The sequence below is a fragment of the Nannobrachium achirus genome, assembly GCF_963921795.1.
Source record: "Nannobrachium achirus genome assembly, chromosome: 1".
Taxonomy (NCBI): domain Eukaryota; kingdom Metazoa; phylum Chordata; class Actinopteri; order Myctophiformes; family Myctophidae; genus Nannobrachium; species Nannobrachium achirus.
In genome coordinates this window covers 52,253,593-52,280,799 of record NC_137810.1, presented here as the reverse complement: position 1 = coordinate 52,280,799, position 27,207 = coordinate 52,253,593, and the positions used below count along the sequence as shown (strand labels likewise).

The following is a 27,207-nucleotide window of genomic DNA, read 5'->3' as shown; positions in this document are numbered from 1 at the left end:
TTCTCCTGTTGTCTGTCTGTATTTCTGTTTGGTCTGCCTGCCTGGTTCGTTCAGTTGTATTGAGTGGGTCAAGCGAGAGAGGATGGGACTTTATAGGGACTCTCGCCACCGCTTCTCACCACATCAGGATCCTAGGCTTGCCAAAATAGCAGTGAAATATCGTGTGTCCTTGAAGTGCCAGAGAGCGATGCTACCGTTGGAAGCTCTCGTTCTTCTTAGATAGCAAGGCTACCAGGCAAACAATACCTGTTTTTGTTAGTTTGGACACCCACATCAGTAGGGCTCAGACTAATAGGCGTCCACTAAAGGGAGGATTCTTGAAGATGACAGATTCATTGGACATATTTTTATATTCCCATGAACCTCATTGTCGTCTGCAAAATTAAGCAATTATGGAAGATGACAGATTGGACATAATTATTTTTGGGTTCTCAGAAAACTCCCACTGTCTCCTGTGAAAGCCATTACTCCCAGCGGTGAAGGCCATCCATGGCTTCAGACGTGTCAATATCTACTGTTAACAAGTATTTCCAGTTCAACCACATGAACTGGCATCCCTGTCCCGTTCTGTGAAAATATCCGATCTACAAGCTACACAGAGCCATGTGGAAACCCAGTCAACTATAGAGTTTAAGTGGTCAAACTCATAACACGTATGTGTGTGGATGCCTGGGCTGATTATGGACCAGGCTGAAGGGGCCCGTGCCCAGGGCAGGGGCCCTTATCTACCAGGGGGCCATGGGCTAAAAGGCTGATCATCAATTTACTCAAGTGTATAATACTGCGCCAACTGTAGGTTAACGACCAGATGTGACGACCTATGTGCTTCCTTGACCCACACAAGCCTTACAACTCCAGTATGGGTGTTTGCATGCCCAAAAACACTGGATTAAGAAAAAACTCCAAAGGGCAAATTCCTTCATTCCTACACGCTCGCACGCAGTACTGTATAGAGTAGGCCCTATATATAATTTACAATTATTTATGACTCATTGAATTTATTTATACTGTAAGTTACATATGTACATATACAAATGTAACTTGTTTAAAATGGTACAATAATATAACAAGGCTGTGGCTTTGTCTGAGTGGGAACATTGGGTATGGGTGATTTAGTATTTGTTTGTATTGAACTGCAGAGACCATGTACAGTATATCAAAATTCAATTATATCAATGTTATCGTACATTCCTCATATATACCTTTATAAACTTTCATACGGCCTTACTTCATCCAATTCTGATGGTACTCAGACACCTGAAATGCCTCTCAGCCAGTTTAAATTGGGAAATCTCACAGCTGCAGCCTTGTTTTGCAGACAAGTTACCAAGGTCTCAATGGCAGGCAGTGCCAAGAGATAAAGTCAAGGTTCATCCTTCCACAGAATCACAGATCCGTGAAGAATTACAAGAATGGTTGTCAGTTTTCTAATCGACGAGTTTAAATGTCGTGCTGATATGTCACGACAGACAAATGTCTTTTGAAGTGATATGCAAATTCTGTGTTACTGAGCACATAGCCTGTATTCACAAGATGTTGATACGTTTGTCTGGACTACCCCTTGAGTGGACATTAGGCATTTGTGGCTGCTAGCCTTATCGGACTCTGAAAGGCCAACATTCCTCCAACAGAAGGTAATAATCAGAGAACACATCAGGGCCATTTTTGGTTTTAGAGCAATGAACAAAAATGTGCTACTGGATGTGGAATGGATTGCATCCACATGTTTCTACGGTCAACATTCATAACAGAAAGAAAAGACGGATCACAAATGTTATATGAAACTGTTTTTTAATTAATTAAAAAGCAGAAAAAAACCCATATCAATTCATTTATCACTATAACATCTTAAGATAAAAGCACCAACACCAAACAGCAAGAACTTTTCCATGAAAATCCAGCGCCTTTTGGAAAGTAGGTTTGCTGTTATTGCACCTCAAACCTGCCCAGGCTTTAATGATCCGAGATCACTATACTGTACATGGATCACATTTGTCTTCCATTGACAAAGGACATAATATAACTTTCTTTTCAGAGGGACAGAGACCCAGACGGAGGCATTTGAGAGGAAGGTGAAGCTGAATGTTGTAACTACTCCACAGATTCTCCAGCAGGCTGACATATAAAGCTTTATAAAGCAAGATTTAGATGCCTGGAGAGGCCGCATGTACTGTATATGACAGTGAGAAATGGTGCAAGGAGACACAGAGACATCACTAAGGCAATTAGTCAACTCAAAGCACATAGGAACAATTTTGAGGCTAACCTAAAATAGATTATGTGGCTAACCTGGTCCTGAGCTAGGTTGAGCGAGGAAAAGAGGGACTTTTACCATGCCACGTGATAGAAGGTTGTGACATGCAGTAGTTAAAAGAGTGTTAAATGATTTCAAGCGTTCAAAGAAGTTCCTGAGTAAGACCTTTGGCAGGATTTCAGAGTAAACAGCCTTGACTGCAAACTCACACCTCACGTACCATGATGGTGCATTTTGGAGCAACTGCAATAAGGGCTTTCCATACAATTCATGCTTTAATGCCAAATCATTTGAATATCAGTACCTCATCATCGCTCTGAATGACTCCAAGTGGCTTCAATGAAACAATCAAGTAACACGGGTATCAATAGTCACTGTTGCCAAACCCCAATTCTCTCACGTACATACACTAACATTATGCTGCCCCTCCAGTTTGTAGGAAGTTGGATCGATCCGACAGGCCATCAGAAAACCACAAGCCGGCTTTTGTGTTTAAGATTATGAAACCATGCCTCTCTTTAGAACAAGATGAGAGGAAGCATATTTTATTAATACATGTAGCTGCATTTATCCTTGTTTTGAGTGAAGGAGATCACTGTACTGTCTGACTAGTAGTATTACAACTTGATCAGAAGCTTAAGTCACCATTGAAAGCATACTGCACTTGTATCAAACAGCAAGAGTAAGAAAATCAAAACGGTGTTAACAATAACAATTACAAAAGACCCCTCAGTGCTGGTAACAAAAAGGACTATTGCCTCTCTGGTTAATTTCTAAAATGAGTAAATCATTGTCCTTTCTTCACTTAAAGAGAAAACAAAGCTGTAGATGAATAACACATAGTGTTTGCAGAGCTATTAGAGTGTACACGACAGCAATGTGACTATAAAGCTTTAATTAGTCTCATTTGAGACACGCGCACGCACAGTCTTACGAAACAAACGCTGACAAAACAACAAGCTTAAGTGGAATCCGGCTACTTACTGTATGTTCTGTAATGACAATCGCACAAGTGACAACGGGATAGAAGCTTAGCCGAGGCAATCAACCCCAATCAAGCGATGCTCACTACTACAGTCAATTTCTGAGTGTTAATATAGTGTGTAAACATCAATTAACACTCAGGAGTTTACCATGTAGTATTCAAACTAAACTACTGGTTTAACATGACCAGAACATGTGCTGTTATGTTTATACAATATGCTCATACAAAGTAGGGTGATTCAATCGAACATATCCAATGGGGAGGCAGTGTATACGACCTGTTTTAATTGTGTTATTGCATGCACCAAGACAAATTAGTCTGTAAAACATAGAGGGAGGGGGGGAAGCACCTTTGTTTTCTGCTGTTTGGGGTGGTAGAGAAATCTAAACACTAAAAACATCTGATAAGATGTTCTTTTTTTCGTCCTTTGTTCCGAGTTTTATTTCCCCGTGAAGTGTGTTTTCACAAGTATACAGGCTTATTTGTGTGGACACTAGACTAAACAATCTCCCCTTCTCCACGGCTTCAAGCCCATCCTGTCTAACAGGTTGGGTGCAAAGGTCACAATGCGAGCACCAAAACGTGACCACTGCAGCCCCTAAAAGAAAAAATAATAATAACACAATCTAGATGTTTCCGATTCACATATACTGTATCATATATTTATATATATATATATACACCCTTTTCTTATTTTAAAAACATAAGTCATACAATGGAAAAACAAAAACAAATATGTACAATAACAGTGTGTCGTGTTCTTAAAAAAACAAATCCCGTACTAGTAGCATGGTATTCAGAGCCGAAGAGCTGTTCAAACAACTGAGAGAAATGCACACACGTCCGAGAGCATTGCATCGCGTCTGCGCCAACGCTGCTCTGAACATGTGGTGTCTACAGTCGTACACTAACAGGCAAGAGCATCTTAAATATGAGTGATCGCCAGAAAACAAAAATGGCATTAAGACCTGTCCCTGTGTACAAGCAGCACCATGTATTCCATTTGGGTTTCAAGATTTCTTTTTTTTAATGTAATCAATATAGAATAAATAAGTTCAGGCACAGTCCAGAATCAGACGGATTGTAGCACCATTGTTTTTTCAGACTGTGAGTCAAGTACACACACTATTGCATTCTACACTGTGTCAACACATTTAAGGATAATAAAAATAAAAACTTAAAGGAAAGAAATACCAAAGAAAAAAAAAGGAGACAGCATAAATATAATAATCTAAAATTATACACAATTATACACTCGGACAATTCACAGTACAAACATTGTATACAAAAACAAAATTACAAAATAAAAAAAGCAAACCATTAAAAAAAAAAAAGGTACAACAGTCCAGTAGTTTGCTGTGGTTCTTGTGATTTTTGTATTCCCAGTGTGATGATATGAGTATGTGCATGTGTTGCACACAAGTCTGCATATAATATTTAAGTCCCAATATTTAAATTAATGTAATTCTCCAGAACAGCAGGGATAAAAAAGAAAAGAAAATTGCTCGTCTTAAGAATCGTTTAAACTTTCTGCATGTTTTATGTTTCACTTTCAAAAAAACGTCTTATCAGACTTTTGGGAGCACCCGGGACAGTTTTAGCTTGATTCAGTATTTAGATATTTTACATTCATGTTATCAGACGCTTCACTATACAAACCCATAACCACGATAGATTCAATGAAAACATCTGTCCTTTGTTCTGGTGACTCATAGTGCCCTCCTAATATGTGAGCAGGCAGTGTTTTCTTTTTTAATAACTCTTTTCATTTATTTTTAATGTTTTTATTGTATTTGTATTTTAAAAATAAAAGAAAAGAAAAAAGAAAGAAAACCAGCCTGCTAATGTACTAGGAAGGGTCAGTAGTCACCAGAAAAAAGGACTGGTGTTTTCATTGAATCTATCATGGTTAAAATGGATTTTGAAAGTTACAATGTGTTTGTATAGGAAGGGGGCATGTCTGATAAAATTTATATCAAAATATCTAAATACAGAATCAATAGGTCTGTCACGATTATGACATTTTACATGAGGATTAATTGTCACTCAAATAATTGCGATTAACGATTTAATTGTGTATTTGTCGTTGATAATTACATTTCTGTTTGGCCTTTAGGCTTTGAAGTTGCACATGGTAGATATGACACATAACCTAAATATACAAAGAAATTACTGACATTTGACAACTTTCTACTTAAAAAAGAACATTGATAGTGGAAATAGCCGATCTACAAGCTCACAACGCGTCGCGATGCGTTGTGAGCTTGTAGATCTGCTATTTCCACTATTTCTGAAAATGTTTGTAAATGTATGAACATTTTTCAAACATTCACGATTATGACGATTATGACAAAATATTTGCGATTACGTCAAATAATTGCGATAGACAATTATGTAATAATTGTGACAGCCCTAAGAATCAATCAACTCAAAAACTCTCTGGGGGGGGGGTGTTCCCAAAAGCCTGATTAGACGATAAAATGACCAAAAGTTGTTTTGAAAGTCAAATATAACCCTTTAAGAATGTTGGGTAACTATGCAGCAGTCCCATGTCGTAGTGAGAACTAGGACTCGGTTGACAGGCAGCCAGTCGTCTACACCTGTAGTCTGCTTACAACAAAAGCTTTGTTATGGAGCCTAGTCAAGCGCACTCGCAGCCAGCGCAGCCTTGCTACCCTTCACTATCACATTTGGATAGCAATATCTATTTACTGTGGGTGGGTGTTTGTTCATGCAAACAGTATGCCACATAGAGCATTATCTTATCTAATGCGTTTCATTGGGTCTTTCTATTGGGTTATCCGACCAGGACAAAACAGTCTGCTTGCTGTCACAGGGCACGCAGCTCTGCTCATATTTTGTTTTATTGTAAATAGATTTAAAGGAGTAGTTCACCCCCAAAATGACTTTTTTTCTATTGATTAGTCATGCCATGGAGAGTAGAGTTCAATAATATTTTTTGTTTTTTGTCACATTCCTAAGACAAAAATTTGATTCAAGTAAATTTTCCCCCATTGATTCCGGATGGTGACCCGTTTCGAAACGGGTCACCATCCGGAATGAATGGGGGTAAATTTATTGTTATCACATTTTTGTCTTAGGAATGTGACAAAAATCAAAAAGAATGATTGAACTCTAGTCTCCATGGCGTGACTAATCAATATAAAAAAAGTCATTTTGGGGGTGAACTACTCCTTTAACAGCTACTCTCTGAAAGGAAAGCCGAAAAGCCAAACTGTATCCAAGTTCATTAAAACAATTAATTTAGCTTTGCTTGATATTTAAATTTGGCCTTCAGTTGATTTGTAGAACAAGTTCAAAAGGTGGTCAATAAACCACAGGTTCTGTTGTCCAGTTGTGTTTAGCTATACATTTGACTGTATCCAACAACAGACTATCCTGTGCCAAGTTATGCTACGACGTTACGTTCCTGATACTGTTTGGTACTCAAATGCTTTTTCACACATCTTTTCATTTTAATTCCACTGAATGATGTGTGCACAAACAAGAGGGCTCATGAACATGCAGAGGCGAATGGCTGCATGAAATCCAAACAAGAGTTCAGTGGACTGGTCTTTGCTGCATGTGCAGGTACAGTATGGGCATGTGTTGTGATATCTTAAATAAACAGCACTTGGTACACCCGTGCAGCTCAAATAGGTGGACTGTCTGTGCTTATATATAATAAATTACAACACGCAACACATTTAATCTTTTTTAAGCACTAGATGCTATAATGGCCACTGGTACAGAATTGTATTATGACTTGGCATCATATAAAAGCACCACAATGTCAAGCCAGGAAGCTTGATAACAGTTAATAACAGGTTGACAGCGGAGGGTGAGATTCTCAGGTCTGCTGTCCCCCTTCAGTGACTCTTATAGCTTCATGCCTTTCACCACACATGTAAGCACGACACCAACACCTATGAATTCTGCTCAGGGGTACCATAGTGGTATGGTATGACGCGTGCTGTGTGTGTGTGCATGTGTGTTAGAGGGTGATCCCGGTACAGAAGCCAGTCTTGGACACGGTTGGGTTGTGCAGGCGTTTCGAAGCACAAGTGAGTAGAGCGACTTGGTCCACGCCTGTCCATTTGCATAGGTTATAATACATTGAGGTAGATCTCATCAGTTACCTGTGAACAGATGGTAGAGGAAAAGAAAACATCATGAGTGCCACAGAGTCAGAGAAGAAAGAAAAGACAATATGCCTAGGTGCATTGCAACGCGTTTAGACTTGCCATAGAGACAAAAAATGTGACCAGTAAGACTCCCTAATTGGGACATAAGCTACCTCATGTATACACAAATTGGCCTGTACGTGGCATTAAAAGCAACCTCATGGTGGCGCTAGAACAGGGGCATGTGAGAAATCAGGGGCGGAGGTTGTGATTTGCCCGCCAAGGAGTGTGTGTGCAATGTTTGGCATGCTAGGTTTACTATAATCAATTTTTTGTCACAGACAAAATTCAATAATAAAAATATTCAAGTCTCCATGGGGTGAGTAATCAATAGGAAAAAGTCATTTGGGGTTGAACTACTCCTTTAAAACGCATTTGCAAATAGTTTTTCAAAATATTTTATGGACCCATGTCTGTTCCTGTGTGTACTCGTTTGTCTGTCTTTCACGCAGTGAGACAGTAATGGAGGGAGAAAGACTAAGGTAGGTGATAGAATAGAACATTCATTTTCAGTGAAATCTGAATATTAAAATGTTCTCATAGAAACACTATTTACATCAGGAACAAGTGAGAATGGATAATAATAATAATTATTATAAAAAGTCCACTTTTCCCCATTGTTAAACTGTCTCTCATCTACCGGGCATTCAAAGGGAACAGGGCATCACTGAAGTCAGCCTCTCCATTGCCACGACAGAGAGAAGCCCCATTCCATAGGGTAGCAGCTGATAGAACTGTGTCATAATTCACTAGTTTGCAAATCCCGCCCCATTCTGCCCTGTTACTAGGCTGGGACATTTTCCCTGGGCAGATTGTTTTTATAGTGGCAGTGAATGGGATTTTTTATTTTTTCATAGCCTCATTACAGCTATATAAAGTACCAAAGGAAAAACATCTAGGTGATATTAATAAAAAGGGAAGACAAAGGTACAGTAGTTACATTGCAAAACAGGGGGTTTCCCCGAAAATATATGTTTTAATTTGTTTAATCCCAGTGGGACAGAATCACTATTGCAGATTCTTTTATAGTGGAAGTGGATGGGATTTTTTTTTCTCGTCATAGCCTCATTACAGCTATATAAAGTACCAAAAAAAACACATCTACGTGATATTAATAAAAAAGGAAGAAAAAGGTACAGTAATTACATAGCAAAACAGTAATTTTCCCCCGAAAATATATGTTTTAATTAGTTTAATCCTCTGGATCAGAGAGAGAATTGAAATAGAAAAAGAAAGCGCATTGCATCTTGGGTAGGAAGAGGAGAACTATAATCTGTTCTCCTCACATAATAGGCTGGCTGCCCATTTAAAATATATGTACCCAATCGTAACTAGTTAGACCATTGATAAGGTCCATGTGAACTAGTTTGTTGAAGCTTATTCATTATGATGAGCGAGATCGCCCCCTACTGCCGCGGCCGTACTGGACGAAGGTCGTGCTCCGCACTGCGGACAGTTGCTGAAAGCCTGAAGCAAGGGAAGCAACATTCTCCACTGCACAAACTCCACCCCCGATAGCAAAAAGTGAATGGTTTTTTCTGGTTGGCCAGTCAGGGAGTCTCAGGGACCAATCAGAAGGCTGACAAACGGTGAATTGATGTGTATCTCACCGTCAGCTATACCACCATATACTATAGGTAGAAAAGAGAGTTGAGACTATGACTGACCCACTCTGACATAAAACTATTGCAACCAGAATCAAGAACATAGCAGCAGATATTAAAAGGTCACTTGACACTGGAAAAATAGTAACACATTATTTTATGTTGATTCCCCAGTAAATAGTGTACACCATTTAAGAGGTGGTGAGAAACTTAAAATGTTCATATGCATTGCAATTCATGGTTTGTTGTTTATCCGTACTTTAGAAACATTGATGTGCAATTAATAATGCCCATTTGTAAGTGTGGGTCCTGAGGAGGCAATGACACAACATTTCTTTTTTGTGTCCTGAACTGAAAAGGGTTGGGAACCCCAAATTCCTGGGCTAGAGGGTTCAAAATAACTGTCCTCAAAGCAGTGCTAGGACACACACACACATGTGGACAAAACTCAAAGAGATGACACTATTAAACACAGCATTGACTTACCTTGTTCAAAACAGGAACAACAGCTTTGGAAGCACAGGGGGAAAAACAGGTACCCTGTCTCTCTCTCTCTCTCTCTCTCTCTCTCTCTCTCTCTCTCTCTCTCTCTCTCTCTCTCTCTCTCTCTCTCTCTCTCTCTCTCTCTCTCTCTCTCTCTCTCTCTCTCTCTCTCTACCCGTCTCTTGTTAAATCTCTCTCCTCACATCCCCCCCCCTCTCATTGCCCTTCGCCTTGCACCCTTTCTCCATCTCCCAACAACCCCCACAACACCCTCCCCACCCCACCCCCCTCCATGAGTCCTATCTTGGTCGGGAGCCAGGGAGCTGGGTGGTGGTGGTGCAAGCATGCAAGCCCTGAGTCCTCCACAGGCTCGCCCCGCCGCCCCCGGAGCTGCTCGCCGGCGGCATTGGGGGAGGGGGGGGCAAGCGAGGGGAGTAGTGCACCGCGAGGGGACGAGAGGAGGAGGAGGAGGACAGGGAGGCAGTAGCAGCAGCAGCAGACAAAGAAGCAGAGGAGACAGACGAGGAGGAGGAAGAAGAGGAGATGGAAAGAGCGCGGGACGACTGCGCCCTCTGGTGGTGGTGGAGGGAGGCGTGGGACAGACGAGAGGAGAGGAGGAGGGAGTCTGGGCGCGAGGAAGGCAAAGGCGGCGGGGCCTCGGAGGAAGAGTGCGTGGCGGGCTGCGCCGAGGACGAGGTGACGCTGTGTAAGGGAGGCGGGGCGGGCAGGGAGAGCGTGGGAGGAGGAGGGCTGTGCAGGACCGACAGGGTGCGGCCGTGCTGATGGGCCTGGGACAGGGAGAGGGCGAGGAGCGGGGAGGAGGAGGACACGGAGACCAAGCGCATGGGGGCCGGCTGGGAGGAGGACGGGGAGGAGGACGACACGGAGACCAAGCGCATGGGGGCTGGCTGGGAGGAGGACGGGGAAGACGAGGTGGAGGGAGAGGAGGAGAGGCTGAGCAGCGCGCCGAGACCTCCGGAGGCGGGCAGGCCCGCCCCAAACTGATGAGAGGACACTGAGGGAACCACGTGGTGAAATATACCTGGAATTAAAATCACACAGCAAGAGATGGAAGCATGTGGGGGTGGATAGAGGGGTGTAGAGAGAGAGACAGAGAGAGAGAGACAGACAGAGAATGTGACAGAGAGGGAGAGAGAGAGAGAGAGGAAATGGCAGACAGAGTAAGAGGGAGGGGGAGAAAGACAGAGGCAGGAACTGAGCCAGGTTGTGCATAGCGCCAAAGCCAAGTCTCAAGACAAGCACACTGAAAGCAGGCAAAGCCATTCCACTGTGACGCCAGCAGGGTCTGTTTAGTAGAGCTTTACATTTAGACCTTTAGACATTTCTCTACACATTTTTGGACTGGACCGGGACATCACAGTGAAATGTCTCTGTGACATATAGAACCTCTAAATGATACACCCACAGAAAATGATCAATTCAAGTGCCTCCTGCATAAAATAGCATTAGAATACTGTCATAATAATGTTTTTCGTACATCAATTAGGCAATTTATAATGAACAAGACAACTTCTACTTTACTCTCAGGTAATTTCTGGATTCTATCCCATATTTGTGGCAAGCATTTATTCTGTGAGACATTTTCCAGGGGTGTTTCCAACTTTAGCTCTCAGGCAGCCATTCATGGTCAAAGCAAAGCAGCGAAAGGTCAAGGTCGGTCAGTCAGTCAAGTCAAGTCGTTTGTCAAGTAGACAAGCAGACAGCAGCATTGGACTTCCACTTACCTGCGTCAAATAGCACGCCAGTTCCCAATGCCTCAACTCACTAACCACCCTAACTACCTAAACCCCCTGTAACTCCACCGTCAACCTGTGAGAGACAACCATCAATTCATCATCAAGTGATTGTTCTTACCTCCAGCTGCTCCCCCTGCCAGCCCAGCGGTGGAGAAGCTCCCCAGGGCAGAATGTCCATTGACCATCCGCGAGGCCCCACTCACCGCGGGTGTGCCCGCCTGGGCCCCAAACAGGGACTGCAAGACGGAGGCCCCTCCGAGAGGGAACTGAGCCCCCAGGTACTGTCCCACAGTGGCCCCCGTGGCCGAGGACACCGCCACAGGACTACCCCCGACTTTCCCCCCGCTCAGGATGCCCCCTCCGCTGCTGACAGCGGCGGAGATGAAGAGGTTCTGGCTGACCAGGCTCTCCCGACTCCCGCCTTTCTGTTTCTGCAGCGCCTGCCGCTGGTCTTGTCCTGTCTCCTGGCTGAGGAAGGGGTTGGTGGTGGTCACGTAGACAGTGTTGTCCGCCTCCGTGCCTCTCTTGGCCTGTTGCTGCTGATGCTGCTGCTGCTTGTGGTCAGAGTCTGAGTCTGTGCTCCGGCCGAAGGGGGAACCCCCCTGTCTGGGGTCCAAGTTGGGCTGCTTTAGGTCGGAGATGGGCGAAAAGGTTGACTTCCACTTGCTGTTTGACGACAGAGAGGACGAAGAAGAGGCCTCGCTGCCGGTGCTGTTACCACTGCTGGTGCCTGACTTGCGACCTGGTGACAGGAGGGGTTTCCCAAACAATGGGTCGAGTAAAAATCCCATTTTCTTTTTAACATTTTAAAAGTATATATATATTTATATTTCAAAAGATTCTATATTTCTTTTTTTTTACATTTCAGATAATTTCATACAAACAAAAAACAAACAAATCTAAGAAATTGGAAAGTAGTGAAAATTGCTGATCTACAAGCTCGCAACGTGGTGCGAAGCGATGCGTTGTGTGCTTGTAGATCCGTTATTTTTGCGTTTGTAGATCTATTTTTTCTTTTTTAAATCTGTTTGGGTCCCAGGCAAAACGACTAATCTCTCTTTCGGGTCTCGAACCTGAAAGGTTTGGGAACCACTGCTGTAGCAGACACTGCCATCGAATTGTACAATATTAATGAATTTTAAAAAAATGGCCAGGCATCACTTTTAATTTCTCACCATCTCCTGTTCTCCCAGGTCCATCTCTGCTCTCCAAGGATATAGTGGCAATTTTTCTTTCAATTCTAAGGGAAAACCCACGGATATGAACAATAAACAATCACACACCTAATAAACTGTGAAATAACAATATAGCACAACCAACCACAGGGAGAAATACTGTACTGTACTTACCGTGAGCTGGAGCTGTCTGCAGGATACCCCGAGTCCTCGTCGTCTGTGCTGGGGGGCGAGGAGTAACGGCCGCCCCCGTTGAGCTCCAGGGGGCGCTCTCTCTTCAGGACCGGAGGCTGATCCAAGTCGGGCCCAAAGGGGCTCCGGCTGGACTGCTCCGGGGAAGAGATGGCAGAGATCTCCAGAGGCTGGTTGATGTTGTTCACCTGGCAGGAGGGAAAACACACTGGAATCATTAGTACAGGCCAGGGCCAATGCCAAGAATATGCTTTGAGTATTTGTTACTGACATAAACCGATATATAGAATAAAGACAACAACAGTATTCAATGTGTAGCTTAGAATATTTGATTCCAGAGGACACGCTCTTGGTTGTTAGATCCAGAGTATTTTCATTTAAGGTCTAGAATTATTGAATGCTTTAACCAGTGAAAAATAGCAGATATACAAGCTCACAGCACAGCACCGAGTGCCGCGCTGCGAGCTTGTAGATCTGCTATTTTTTAAAAAGTCGTGACAATGTGTGCAAATCTTTGAATATATGTATTTTCAAAGCGAACACTCAAATTTTGCTTCTGGGTGGTCCCTGGAACTAGATATTTTGAGATGGGGGTCCGTGGACAAATAAATATAATTTTGGGGGTCCTTGACATGAAAAGGTTTGAGAACCACTGACATAGTAGTCTCTCAAGAACAGACTAACTGAGCTCCAGTTAAGTGAAAAAGGTCCTTTTCTTTGACGATGGCTAGCCAGATTGCTGACATAGAAACATAGGTTTTTCAAAAAATCTTAGGATTCAAAAGACACGATTTTTCAAAAATAGCAGATCTACAAGCTCACAGCGCTGCACTCGGTGCCGCGCTGTGAGCTTGTGTATCTGCTATTTTTCAATAGTTAAAGCATAAAATAATGATACAAAATAATGTGTACCCGTTCTAAATGGGTTACACTGCAACTTAAGTAAAAGATGAACTGATATGGTTGAGAAAAGCTGTAGTAAGCCAAGTTAGCCTTATGTCATTCACACCACATAATTACTCATACAAGACAAGGGACTCTAACCTGGCACACTCAGAGTTTCTCCAAGCACCATGCAAAATCTCCCTTCAATGTTGAGCACCAAGATTCCCAAGTATTGTGAGCCACAAACACAACCCATCGCCATGCAATTGGCATTCCTAACGAGGGTGTCAGCAAATTTTGCGCTGATTTGCAAGTTTGATTAATGACCGCCATATCTTCTGAACCCATCAGCTGCACAGCCAATAAATGTTACTACCCTCAAACTCGAGGCCAAGTGGTCTTATTTTGGATAATCTGTTTATTTTTTACTTTTTAAACAAGTTATTGATAATTGAATAAAATTACAGTTAGCTACTTGTAAAACACCCACTTGCGTCTTCTGAAATAATAACTTTGTGATTCATATGTCCAAAAATGTTACTTTTCAGGATTACAAAAGTAGCAGTAGCAGATCGACAAGCTCAAAATGCAGCGCAAAGCAGCGCGTTGTGGATCTGCTACTATGCTGTAGTATGATCAAGTAGGGCATCAATTTATGAAAAACAAAAGAATATATAACTATGGAGATAAGAGGTTTCTGCCAGACAGCAACAAAATGACCATTCACCAATAAAATGAGTAAAAACACTAATAAAATAATGTAACTATTGCAGGTGCAAAATGCTATAAATGAGCAACTTTACCATGGAGTTGATGTTGAGCGGTGACCCTGAGGAGTGGCCGTTGGAGCTCAGCCCAGAGAAGGATCTCCTTTTGGGGGATCCACTCGCCGTGATGTTCCCTGCCGAGCCACGCTTCCTTCTGCCTCGCTTGCGTCCCTCCTGAGAGCCCAGGCTGTGCGAGGAGTGCTGCGCGGCGGCCACGTGCGTGGGCGTGTGCTGCTGCGAGACAGGCGAGTGGTGGTGGTGGTGGTGGGGGTTGCTATGGTGTCCCTGCTTGGCGCTGCTGGCGTGATGGTGGAGCCTCGACGCTCCAGCCGCACCGCCCGACGAGGAGGAAGATGAAGACGACGACGAGGAAGAGGAGAAGAAGATGCGCCGCCGGTGCTCGCTGTCCGGCGGCTCGGCGTCCGATTCGCAGCCTTGCCGATCCTGCCCGTCTTCTGGGAGAATCCGCGGGGGTCCGTCGGCGTACTGGAGCACGCCTCCGGTGCCGAGTGGCGGGCTGTGGATGGGCCCTCCCCGGCCCAGCGGGCCCGTTAGAGGGCCGTTGGCGTGCGGGGGAGGGGAGGAGGAAGCACCGTCGTGGTCATCGGGGTGGGAGCCTCCGTTCATCAGCCCATAGCTGGAAGAGTAGCCTAGAGCCCACACAAGGGCAGTGAATGTTAGGCAAGGCAGGCAAGTTTAATTGCATAGCAAATTACAACAAGGCAATTCAATGTGCTTTCCATAAAACATTAAGCATTAAACACGTCAAGACAATCCTTACCATTGGTCTGACCTGTCTGAGACACAGGACTTGGTGTGTTCCTCTGTAATCACAAATCATAATTTCATAAATACAAAAATCAAATAAATTACAAGAATTAGAAGTACTGAAAATAGATCGACAAGCGAACTACAATTGACGAGCTGTGTGCTTGTAGATCGGCTATTTTGACTGGTTTGGGTCTCCCCTCTTTAGGGTCTGGAGCTAAAATGTCAGGGAACCCCTGTAAATTAATTACATTGTTACTTTACAGCATCAGACATTTATGTCATATTACGTTAAGTAAATATTTCCCTAAAATACAGCATTTCTCAAGGTAACCTTGAAAGAATATCCGTTTCCACTAGGACTGTTGGAAAATAACTTTATACGTTTAACCATTGAACCCCAGAATCCCTATTCTGGGGGGGGAACATTTGCCCAAAATAGCCGATCTACACGCTCACGTGTCGCAACGTGACACGTTATGAGCTTGAAGATCGGCTATTTGAACTGGCGAAGAGATTTGTTGTACAGTAGATTGCACCAAGTACAGTGCAAGTAATAAGTATAGAGGGTCCAAGTGATTAGACTGAATTGATGAATTCTAAATATTATCAAAGTATCCTGTGGCAACGGCCTGGACTTTCATTACGGCACCCACTCTTGAGAAACCCTCATTTAGAAACACCACTGAGGTGCTGAATACGCACCAGTCTCTCAGCACGGCTGGGTAGCACCACACTGGCCAGAGGGATGCTGACCGGTAGCTTACTGGGGTGGACAGTGCTAAGGGGTATGCTGATGGGTAGGCTTGTAATGGTGTTGTCACCCTGGGCAGATGGACTCTTCTCCTTACCACCCTATGGAACAGGAGATGGGATAATGAATGATAACCCATTCATTTTTTATAGCGCTTTTCCAAACAACGTTAAAAAGTTTTATAGATAAAATGTAACATTATGGCGCCAAGAGGTATAGGGAGAGTGGGAGAAATGATGTGTCATTGTCATTCATTGTCATCATAATGTGTAGTGTGTAGGAGTGCACAGGTAAATGTAGAAGAGGATCAATATGTACCCGGTCAGAACTCCTAGGTGTGGTGTTCTGGACATCAGAGGAGTTTGGAGAGAGGCAGTTCTGTTTGACTCCGAGGGGAGAAGACACACATCCCAAATCCCCCCTAACAAACAAACAAACAAAAAAGAAAAAAAAAACATTCAATCTTTATGCCTGTTTTGTTCATTTAACTCATTGAGTGCCAGCTTATCACCACTAGAGGGCGCCCAGTGACCAGAGAATAATAGAGAATAATAGAGATATGCTGGTAATGCATGCCCAAGCCCTGGAGCCATGACTTGCCTGAACACTTTCCTTTGTGCATGTACAGGAAGAGGATGAAGTTAGCTTGAAGTTAGCTATTGGCTACCAAGCATTTTAGAAGCCTTATTTTCGTCAACTTAGCCATGATTAAACCTTGCACACCTCATGCATGGGAAAAAACAGAGAAGAATGAGCTCTAAAAAATCCAATGCAATCCTGGATTGCATTGGAGTGGATTTGTGCAGTTTGTTCACAGCTTTCAAACAAAAAAATCCGATTGGAAATCCGTTCAGGCATTCTTGAGATAATCGCCATTATGTTTTACATGTAATGTAAACAAAAATGGCTGCCCTGTATGTTAGATGGGGTTGTATGGGGGTGGAACATGCAAAATCGCGATTGAAATCATGTTCACCAGATTTGATGGGGTCCAAAAAAAAAAAAAAAAAAATCATTGTTCTAATCATTTAGAACGGGTACACATTATTGTGTATCATTATTTTATGCTTTAACTATTGAAAAATAGCAGATATACAAGCTCACAGCGCGGCACCAAGTGCCGCGCTGCGAGCTTGTAGATCTGCTATTTTTGAAAAATCGTGAAAATTAGAATTCTGACCCGATTCAATAAGTGTCTTTTGAATCCTTTTAAGGTTTTTTGAAAAACCTATGTTTCTGTCAGCAATCTGGCCAGCCATCGTCAAAGAAAAGGTCCTTTTCACTTAACTGGAGCTCAGTTAGTCTGTTCTTGAGAGACTACTATGTCAGTGGTTCTCAAACCTTTTCATGTGAAGGACCCCCAAAATTATATTTATTTGGCCGCGAACCGCCATCTCAAAATATTTAGTTCCAGGGACCACCCAGAAGCAAAATTTTAGTTACAAATGTTCGCTTTGAATACATACATTCAAAGATTTGCACACATTTTCACGACTTTTTCAAAAATAGCAGATCTACAAGCTCGTAGCGCGGCACTCGGTGCCGCGCTGTGAGCTTGTATATCTGCTGTTTTTCACTGGTTAAAGCATTCAATAATTCTAGGCCTAAATGGGTCAAATGAAGACATTTGACCTGTACTGTAGCGTCCTGCTGGACTCATGGCGTCTAACCAACCTGTGCATGGCGAGCCCCAGGCCTCTGAAGGGAACACAGGTCGCCGGGTCCTGGTTAAGGTGCCGCCGCAGGGCGATCTTGGCCGGGGAGAACCGGGTGTAGTCGGGGAGGGCGTGGGCGAAGGCGAGCTGCCTCTGCCTGGCGTCAGGGGCGGAGGCCACGATCTCATGGTGGTCCGGGGAGATGGGCAGGTACCTGCTGCCGGCCCGGTCGAAGCACGCCAAACCGGTGCCGTTAACCGACAGGTCGGGGCTGAGGCCGTTGAGCGACGGCGCAGTGGGCAGGCCGAGCCTGGAGGGGTCTGTGTCTATGGAAGGGCGTGGCTCCAGGTTCTTCCTGTAGGGGGAGCCGTCACACGGGCTGTAGGACTTGAGCTGGAGCAGCTCCTGCTGCCTCTGACTCTTCTCCAGCTCGACAATGCTGATCTATGAAATGGAAACCAGGGGGCGCCGTTACACAGCAGAACCAGAGAGCCTACAAACAACAAAGCTAGAGTGATGCATTTTGTCTAAAGCAGTGTTTCTCAAACTTTTACATTTCAAGGTCTCCCCTCAACTCTGACAGAGTACAAAATGGAACCAAATGGACCCCTTAGGGGTCCACTTGGTTCCATTTTGTACACTGTCAGAGTTACAGACTTGTATGGGTCCATTTAGACCCCCCCTAAAGGAACCCACAGAGTCCCTGGAATACACTTTGAGAAACACTGGTCAAAAGCAAGGACATATGAAAATTACTTATAATAAAGGACAAATGGAGTGGGTTGGTGTGTGTGTGCGTGCGTGCGTGCACATTTTTTACAGCACTGTGTAATATTTGTGTCCTTGTATTATAATCCCTCATGTGGGCATAAATAAATGATTCAATGTGTGGTTGGTACCTGTAGCTCCAGGCAGTGTCTCTGTTTCTCAGAGATTTGTCTACGCAGGGCCTGTTTCTCCTTCAGTAAACTCTCCAGACACAGAGAGCCCCAGTCCAGCTTCAGCTCCTCACATCGAGACTTCAACTGAAGCACACACACACACAGAAACACACGTACACCTTTGTTACGCAACAGGCCTCATAGTGTGTATCTACAACCATGTCCAGATAGGAGAAAGCATAGTATAGCTTATCACTGCCACCTTTATCACATTCAGGGGATTTATCTATAGAAAGGACTGGCTGCTTTACTGACTGCACTGTTCAGGGAGATGATGAATCGTCTGTTCAACAACTATGGGTTTTAAGGGCTAACACTCCGCCTGGCTCACGACAGTGCCAAGTTGCAGCACAATTATCAGTGCTATTTTCTGACCAACGCAGTTGTGATTTTTACGCCCAGTCAGTGCCTACATTGTTGTTTAGAGAACAGATTAACTTGCGCCCATCTTACCGCCTATGGGTGTGTGTTGGTATTATAATGAGGTGTGGCCATGGCGCAATGCTATCTTACACACAGCGAGAAGTGTCAGAAAGGTTGCTCTTAATACTTTCTGGGCTGTATTTTGATCCATGCCTTATGCCTAAACGTCTTTGCCTTTTTTTACTATTTTAAAAAACATTTTTAAATATTTCAAATAGCTGATCTGCAAGCTCACAACGTGCAGATGTAGATCAGCATTTGAAGTATTTAAAAATAGAGCCCACTGTGCCCAACACGTGCCAACACATTTTTGGCACTAGATGGCATAACTAATCTAGGCAATCCTTGGCCATACTGGATTACTCAAAAGTATTTTTACTCAGGGGGACATCGTCCGATGAGGTCATGATAGCATTTTCTTTTTTGTTTTTGAAGGGGCTTCCAATGTTCGTCTATGGAGTGATCTCATCACAGCATGTAGCAAGGAAAGAGTCGTGCTGATTTCTCAAAGGTAGATATATATCTTTTTTGTACTTATTGCAATATAATATTAATATGAATTCACTAACTTTACACAAGTTACACAACTTTTGAGACTCAGCATTGGTGACTGTGCCATATTATCCATATATAGGGCGAGTGTCCATTGCCATCAGTCAATTTGCCAAAATGTAGCCTACCACCCAAAAAAAAAAAAGAAAAGAAAATCAAATGGCAGATAAGCTACTTTTCAAGCACTTGATTCTTCATTAATCCTATTAACTCATTTAGTGCCACCCCTTTCACCACTAGAGGGCGCCCAGTGGCCATAGAAAATCCCATAGAGAGATGCTGGTATATGCAGAAGCCCTGCAGCCATGACTTGCCTGAACACTTTCCTTTGTGCATGTACAGGAAGAGGATGAAGTTAGCTTGAAGTTAGCTATTGGCTACCAAGCATTTTAGAAGCCTTATTTTCGTCAACTTAGCCATGATTAAACCTTGCACACCTCATGCATGGGAAAAAAACAGAGAAGAATGAGCTCTAAAAAATCCAATGCAATCCTGGATTGCATTGGAGTGGATTTGTGCAGTTTGTTCACAGCTTTCAAACAAAAAAATCCGATTGGAAATCCGTTCAGGCATTCTTGAGATAATCGCCATTATGTTTTACATGTTATGTAAACAAACATGGCTGCCCTGTATGTTAGATGGGGTTGTATGGGGGTGGAACATGCAAAATCGCGATTGAAATCATGTTCACTAGATTTGATGGGGTACAAAAAAAATTTTTTCAAAAAGATTTTTTTTCAAATTTTTTTTTTTTTTTTTTTTATATCCCGAACTAGTTCGGGATAGGCACTCTGGGATGCGATAATATATCCCGAACTAATTCGGGATAGGCACTCAATGAGTTAAGGAATAAAACACTACATTTCCACTGCCACATGAGTAACCAAAGACGAATGGTGAGGTGAGGTGAGGAGAGAGAACGGCAGTAACAAGAACAGATTGGATTAATGGTGTGCCTGAGAAAGAAAACATGGGACCCATATAGGCAGCTTTCATTTCATGGAACTGAGCAGCTGCTGATTTGAAATCGAATGTCTCTTAGTTTTAGCGCAGCTTAAGATAAGACCTATGTTACAGTGCATAATACCTACATGTTAAATGACATGCCTGAATACATTGAGGCCCACAGTGCAGTTACGTGGCCATTCAACATGGCACTTGTTTTGGGGGTATGAATGGCAGAACAAGACACATTTTTTATTATGTATTTTTTCATCAATGTTTTTAAATCAAAAGTATGGTATAGTTTCCTAAAACAGTAACAAGTAATTTTTTTTCAAATGTTTGAAAAGCTGACTGGTTAAAACAGAAACAACCACAAAAATATGTATGTAGCCAAAAATGATTGCTTGTTGCAAATAAATCTAGGTCTCTCCAGTTTTGGCATTCTCATTTATTAGCAGCTTAGTTCACCAGTCATTACAGCTTCCAGCATAATGAAACATTATGTATGATTATCACGAACACCAACAATATTCATTGATTTAATAGACACCAGTGTATCATGGGAGGGGCATCCGCGGGGCACGAGGGCATGGTTCCTGCACGCCATTGTAGAAACCGGGGGTTCGATTCCGGCACAGTGCCTCCGGCTTAGGGCCGATTCATACTCCACTTTTAGAGACAAATTTATTTCAGTTCGGCTCTGTCCAAACTACAAAATTACATCATTCAGAGGTTTATTTATGTCATTAATTCAGCTGTTTGGGGCCACCAAAATAAATTCTGCTCTAAAAGTAGAGTATGATTCGACCGTTGGCCGGGTGTTCTAACGAACACAATAGGGTATATGCACATACGCCATTTTGTTCTACTTCCGGGTGTCTTTCGACTTCCTTCACAGGTGTTACTGATGATACTAATTAAGGCTCTGTTTGATTTATTGTACAGTGGTTCTTTAATTTCAAGGACCCCCATAACTCAACTGGACCCTTGCAGGTCCATTTGCTTCCATTTGTACACTCTCAGAGTTACACACCTGTATGGGGATTGGGGACATTTGGAACCCACTCAAGGACATTTTGAGACCCACTGGTGTAGCAGAGTGTTTCCAGTGAGCCAACATGCACAATAGCAGCACCCTGACTCTGTTTGACCAGAATGGAACAGAGCCTTCATTAGTATCATAGGTAACACCTGTGAAGGAAGTTGAAAGACACCCGGAAGTAGAACAAAATGGTGTATGTGCATATACCCGTGCAGGTGGGAAGCCGGGTGAGGCGGGAAAATTTGTGTGGCTGCATTAGCAGCTCCTACAGTTTGGTTCAGGGCGCCTGTTCGGTGGAACCGGGAGGAACACCGTGTTCCTCTGCATGCGTTACGTCCTCCAGGGGAAACTCCTCACTAGCGGGAGGAAAGCGACCGCCGGCGACGTCGTGGTTACCACGGGACTACACGGGGGGATTGGGAATTCGCATAATGACTGGATTGGGAGAAAAATAGGGAAAATGTAATGAAAAAAAGAACGACCAAAACGACGTAATAACATGTACGCCTACATTCAAATTAAAATGCTAATAATGTGTGTATAATCTGTAGCTCTTTGTTTATCTTTCTGCTGCTGTTGACAGCGATGCACTAGGTGTATGTTTTCTCATGCCAATAAAGCTCCTTTGAATTGAATTGAGTTGTGTTATTATGGTGTTCACTAGACAATACCACAGTGGACAGACACAATTAATGACTACAAATTCAATCGTAGCTCATTTCCCTGAAGATTATAATATATATTCATCGCAGGACATGCGTAATCATCTAAGTTGTTAAATGCTGTGTGCTCTTTTAGGCGTAATAATAACATTTGTTACCAAAGTGTAACTGACTACTCGGGTAAAAACAGGTTCAAACACTAGGGTTTTGGCTTGTGTTGTGTGTAAATTCCTGCATTATAATAGCAACTTCCAAACTATAATGGCATGGATAAACTCTGGTCTCCTGTCTCTTATGCTTGGCATTTACTAAAACGTGTTCTATAAACACCAGTAAGACTCCCTAATCGGGAGATAAGCGACCGTAGGTCACATGTATACACAAAGAGTAGGGAGCAGTGTCCCCAAAAAATGTGGAGGGATCCATGTTGATGACATGAGTGTAGACATACTGTGTAGCGAGTTTCGTGATAATAGGGGAAAAATTGGAGGAGCAGTGTCCAAAAATGTGCTTTCAAAAAGGGTCCTTGACTTGAGAAAGTGTTTAATGCGAATACTGTAGGTCCCCGACCCATCGGCGCAGTGTGTGCTCAGTTAAGAGAACCCTCATTTTGGAACTGACACTATGCAGAGGTGTACAAAATGGCGATAAGGACGGAGCTGAGCACCACAGGGCCACGGAGCTGTAATAGCAGGGTGTGGGACCATAATCACAGAGTAAAAAGGTAAAAGGGTGTGAGGTCTCACCAACAGCAGGCTGTGGTCTCGCAGCTCAGCCATGTCTCTCTCCAGCTGTTTGGTCTGCTCCTTGAGCTGACGGTTGTGGGCCGAGATCTCCGTCTGAGCCTGGAGCAGGTCCTCTACGGTCAGGGCCTTCACTCCCAGCTGAGACAAACACAACAACACTTTACTTGGGAAACGATCGAGCTCAAGTGTTTCTCAAACTTTCACATTTCAAGATCTCCCCTTAACTCTGACAGTGTACAAATGGAACCGTTAGGGTCCATTTGGTTTCATTTGTACACTGTCAAAGTTACAGACTTGTAAGGGTCAATTTAGACGCCCATAAAAGGAACCTAGAGTGTCCCCAAAATCCACTTACTTACCCACTACTTTATAGATTTTGAATATTATTACTAAACACAAATTAACCCCTTCAGCCCTATACTGTATACATTTCGTCAACCTCACAATGCGTCGCTGTTGATCTGCTATTTTCAAAGGTTTCTTTTATACATGTAATACGTTTAAAAACGTGTGAAACGGGACAATCTGCACAATGATTACTTTCTACTTTTGGTACTTTAAGTACATTTTGATACCAATACATTTGTACTGTTGCTCAAGTAAATTTTGAATACCAGACTACATTGATGTATCGATACTTTTAAGTACCAGTAATCCCTAATCGGGAGATAAGCGACCGCCAGGTCGCATGTATACACAAATTGGCCTTAGCAACCTCATGGTGGCGCTAGAAGAGGGGCATATGAGAAATCAGGGGCAGAGATTGTGGTTTGCCACCCAAGGATTGTGTGTGCAAAGTTTAGCATGGATAAGGGCAACGGTGCAGGAGATAGAGTAGGGCCAAAAGTGACGGACAGACGGCTGACGGACTGACTGACTGACGGACACCCGGCCCGGTGGAGGTTTTGGTAGTAACTGCGACCTGACGGTTGCAAAAACATTTGAGTTTTACTCAACAAATCAGCTGACGCGCATAGGTAAGCTTGACTATAGTGTCCTGACAGAACTAACACTAGGCTCTATGACTGTTGAATATAACTGTACGTACATCTTTACAGTTGTGATATGCAGGGGAGGGTAAAAGCCAGGGCTCACCTCATCCAGTTTGGTCTGAAAGAGCCCTTTGATCTTGTCCTTGTGAGTCTGACACACCGTGTGGAGCTGCTCAGCCTGCCCTGACAGCTGCATGTGTTTCAGCTGCACGGGTCCAGGAGAACAGGAGACGGGGAAGAGAGAGAGGGAAGTTGGGGTGGGTGGATAAATGGAGAGGTTAGATACACGGCAATATACTACAAGCCAAGCTGTCAAATCGTGTTTTGCCTGCACCTTTATGATTATATCGTCGTTGTCGGGTGGAAACCTTGTATGTCCAGAACCGTTTGTTTTGTATTTATCATTTTAAAAATGATTTAAACTAGTGAAAACAGCCGATCTACAAGCACACAACGCCTCGCCCTGCGAGGCGTTGTGTGCTTGTAGATCTGCTGTTTTCACTACTTTTGTGTGACGGTCTTGTATGATGAAGCAGTGCTTTGCTTTACGAAAATATTCACAAATTTGAAACTTGGAGATACAAGGTTTCTGCCCGACAGTGACGATATGTTTACTTCAACTGCACTTAGGTTTTGTTTTTTTCTCACAAAGAGAAATAATATAGGTCCAACTATATTATGTGGAAAAGCATAGGTGTGCCAGTGCCTTCCTCTAGTGTGGAAGGCACACCTTGCCCACAAGGACTGTGTGTGGCCAGGCACAGCCCCAACACCTCCATCATGTTTGCCAATGACACAGTGGTGGTGGGCAGTGAAAAGAAGGCCTGTCTGCAGGAGGTGGCAGAGCCTTCGCCCAACTTCAATCTCAGTAAATAATAATCACACCTAGTGTGAAAGTAAGCTAATTTATGAGGAAGCTTGGCCAATGTGACCCTGGGCGCTAGTGATGCGCGGGCCGACCCGGTGCCCGCGGCGCCCGCCAACCCGCCAAGGATCAGACTCAATTGGCAGGCGGGTTATCAATCACTCTCATGTGCAAAAAATAAATAAGAATAATCACCTGTTCATATTTGCCTTTTATTTTTAATAAGAGTAGGCCTATAAGAATAAGAATACAACGTTTTGAATACGAGCACGAGCGAGCGAGTTTTAAAATAGGCCAGAGAAGAGCGAGGTTTCTCCTCCGCTCCTTGGTGTGAGGACTGTCCCAATTCCGCTCCTGTTGGGGCCACGAACCACATTTTGCCAACATTTGCGCTCGCTGACACCATCAGACATGAGCACAGCAGAGAAGAATGCACAAACAATTCAGCGCGTGTCACTGATCAGGATTTCACTTAAATGTCTCTGTCATCCACACAAGTCCGTTTATAAATACTTTGGGTCGGTTAAGTTATATAACCAGCCAGTCAACGGATACGATTTGAAACGACTTTCGCAAGTGAGACGGATTTTTTGACTGAATGAACCAACCACGCTCACCTCGAGTCGCTCCCATCTCTCCAATCTGGTGATTAATCAATAACCAACAGGATTTAATATTGTCCGTCTTTTGCTGTCTGTTTAAAGTGCGAGGCGCTGTATAAATATGATTGACATAAAACCTGAAATGCCATTCTTACCCCGACGATGCCCCCGCGATTTAGAGAGAATGAACGTCTTTGAATGAATGTCTTTTTGTTGTCAAATAGGCTAAAATCCCAATTTGAACAACACGTTTGTTTATTTAGCCCATGACAATATTGTGCTACTGTAAACCTTTCTGTAAAGCGACTTTGGGTACTTAGAAGAGCCGTATATAAAGATGAGCTATTGTGGAGATGATATACCATCTTTCTTTTAAATGCGGGTTGCGGGGCGGGCGGCTTCGTTGATTTGTATATAGTTCTGCGGCGCGGGCGGGCGGGTACGTTCCGTGCGGGCTGTGGGCCGTGCGGGTTATGAAAAAAACCTGACCCGCGCATCACTACTGGGCGTACAACAAACTTTGGACAAACGGACAACGCCAGCGCACTGCTCAATTAGCTACTTCCAGGAGCACCGCTCAAAAATAAGGAGATGGCTGAGGATTTTTGCATGCAACGGCAGAGTACCTACACCCCCTTCTGATCAACGGAGAGGGTGAGGACATCACTAGCTGTGTATACATGACAGCCTCATTCCAATCTGATCTAAATAAACCCGATTGAAGGTATTGGATCAAGTGTATACATGGGGTGAGATCAATCCGATCTGGTGTTTACATGTGCCCACTTTTAAATCGTGTTGTGACGCAAATTATTAAATAGATCGCATTTCCCTGTATCCATTAATAATAATAGTAATAATAATGGAGCCTAAGCAAATACACAGCCCCACCAAAGTGAAAAAATAAGCTGCAATGCTCTTTTAATTAGATTATTGGGGATGTGCGTTGTTCTGTATGTATTAGGCCTATATTATCATTATAATTATAATCATCATCATCATCATCATCACGTCACAATCCATATTTGCTCCCGACGGGCGACGGCCCATAGAACATATGGCTTCATGGACAAGTGCATTCACGATAATAAACAAAAAGTCTGTAATACTTTTAAAATTGACTCTCTTAGCTATATCCACTTACCCCAGGCCCCTTTAAATATTATTTATCTGATGAAGAATATAGGATGTTTTGCTGGTGGTTTCTTAGGCTATTTATGATCGCAAGAAGACAATTAGTTAGTGGCCAGATCAATCTGACCTGGGCAAAGACGCACAGGAGGATGAACGAGGACGTAGCGTCCAGTCGCGCTAGAATATCTTTCTCTTTCTCTCACCGAACTACTGGAGTTCTGTTTCGTGTGTGCTGTGGTTAGGCTGACCTAGGATCAGGTCTGTTAGCCGTGAGGCCGCGAGATGAATGAATAGCTGTGTAAGTGAGATGATAATGCTGGTCTAGGATCAGTTTAACGTGATGCGTAGCCTGCTGCCAGGATTTGAGACGCGTTGTGAGCTTGTAGATCGGCTATTTTTTGATGAGAAGGCACCCGCGACTGCGTACAAGTTAAACATGTCAAACAAACCGAAAATGACTTACCTCTGTTGTTAGAAAGTAGCCTATAAGTAGGCTATTCCTTTATCCCTGACTTTTGTTTCGATCTTAATATTATAGATTCCTTGGCAGCCTTCTTCTGCCTGTCAATCAGTTAACAGCACGCTGCACGGCTGCAGTGAGTTAGGCTACATAAAAGAGGATTTTAATACTGATTAAATGGTCGGGTCTCTCGGAACCTTGGAAATAAAAGGATTTCGGGACAACATGTCACGGGTTTCGGTCTGTAAAAAAAGAATGAACGTCGGAACGGGACGGAATCGGACGAGACCGTTATGGGGCTACTCAGGTTTGGTTTTGTAATTTGATTATTGTTTCATAACAGGTGAAGATCTCTAGCCTACGGTTCTTCTCAATTGAGA

General features: G+C 43.3%; 2 protein-coding genes across 4 annotated transcripts in view; both read right to left on the bottom strand.

Moving 5' to 3' along the window:
• Positions 1-6,313: 6,313 nt before the first annotated feature.
• Positions 6,314-27,207, bottom strand: part of dot1l (DOT1-like histone H3K79 methyltransferase) — a 46,332-nt gene continuing 25,438 nt past the window's right edge. For 2 of the 3 annotated variants that reach the window (XM_080732958.1, XM_080732959.1), the window contains exons 17-28: positions 23,870-23,971; positions 22,775-22,912; positions 18,363-18,488; positions 17,483-17,907; positions 16,127-16,229; positions 15,760-15,909; positions 15,068-15,110; positions 14,323-14,936; positions 12,617-12,822; positions 12,443-12,507; positions 11,386-12,009; positions 6,314-7,378 (exon numbers count right to left, since the gene is read on the bottom strand). In XM_080732958.1, the coding sequence (XP_080589084.1) occupies positions 7,371-7,378; positions 11,386-12,009; positions 12,443-12,507; positions 12,617-12,822; positions 14,323-14,936; positions 15,068-15,110; positions 15,760-15,909; positions 16,127-16,229; positions 17,483-17,907; positions 18,363-18,488; positions 22,775-22,912; positions 23,870-23,971 (2,604 nt within the window). In that variant the 3' untranslated portion in view covers positions 6,314-7,370. Of the gene's footprint in view, positions 7,379-11,385; positions 12,010-12,442; positions 12,508-12,616; positions 12,823-14,322; positions 14,937-15,067; positions 15,111-15,759; positions 15,910-16,126; positions 16,230-17,482; positions 17,908-18,362; positions 18,489-22,774; positions 22,913-23,869; positions 23,972-27,207 lie in introns of those variants that run through there. The other variant, XM_080732960.1, reaches the window with a different exon arrangement.
• On the bottom strand, positions 9,810-10,743 carry LOC308300871 (uncharacterized protein; the record flags this gene model as incomplete). The annotated part of the gene is made up of 2 exons (XM_080744767.1): positions 9,810-10,552; positions 10,689-10,743. The coding sequence occupies 2 exons, from the start codon at positions 10,741-10,743 to the stop codon at positions 9,810-9,812; spliced, it is 798 nt and encodes a 265-aa protein (XP_080600893.1).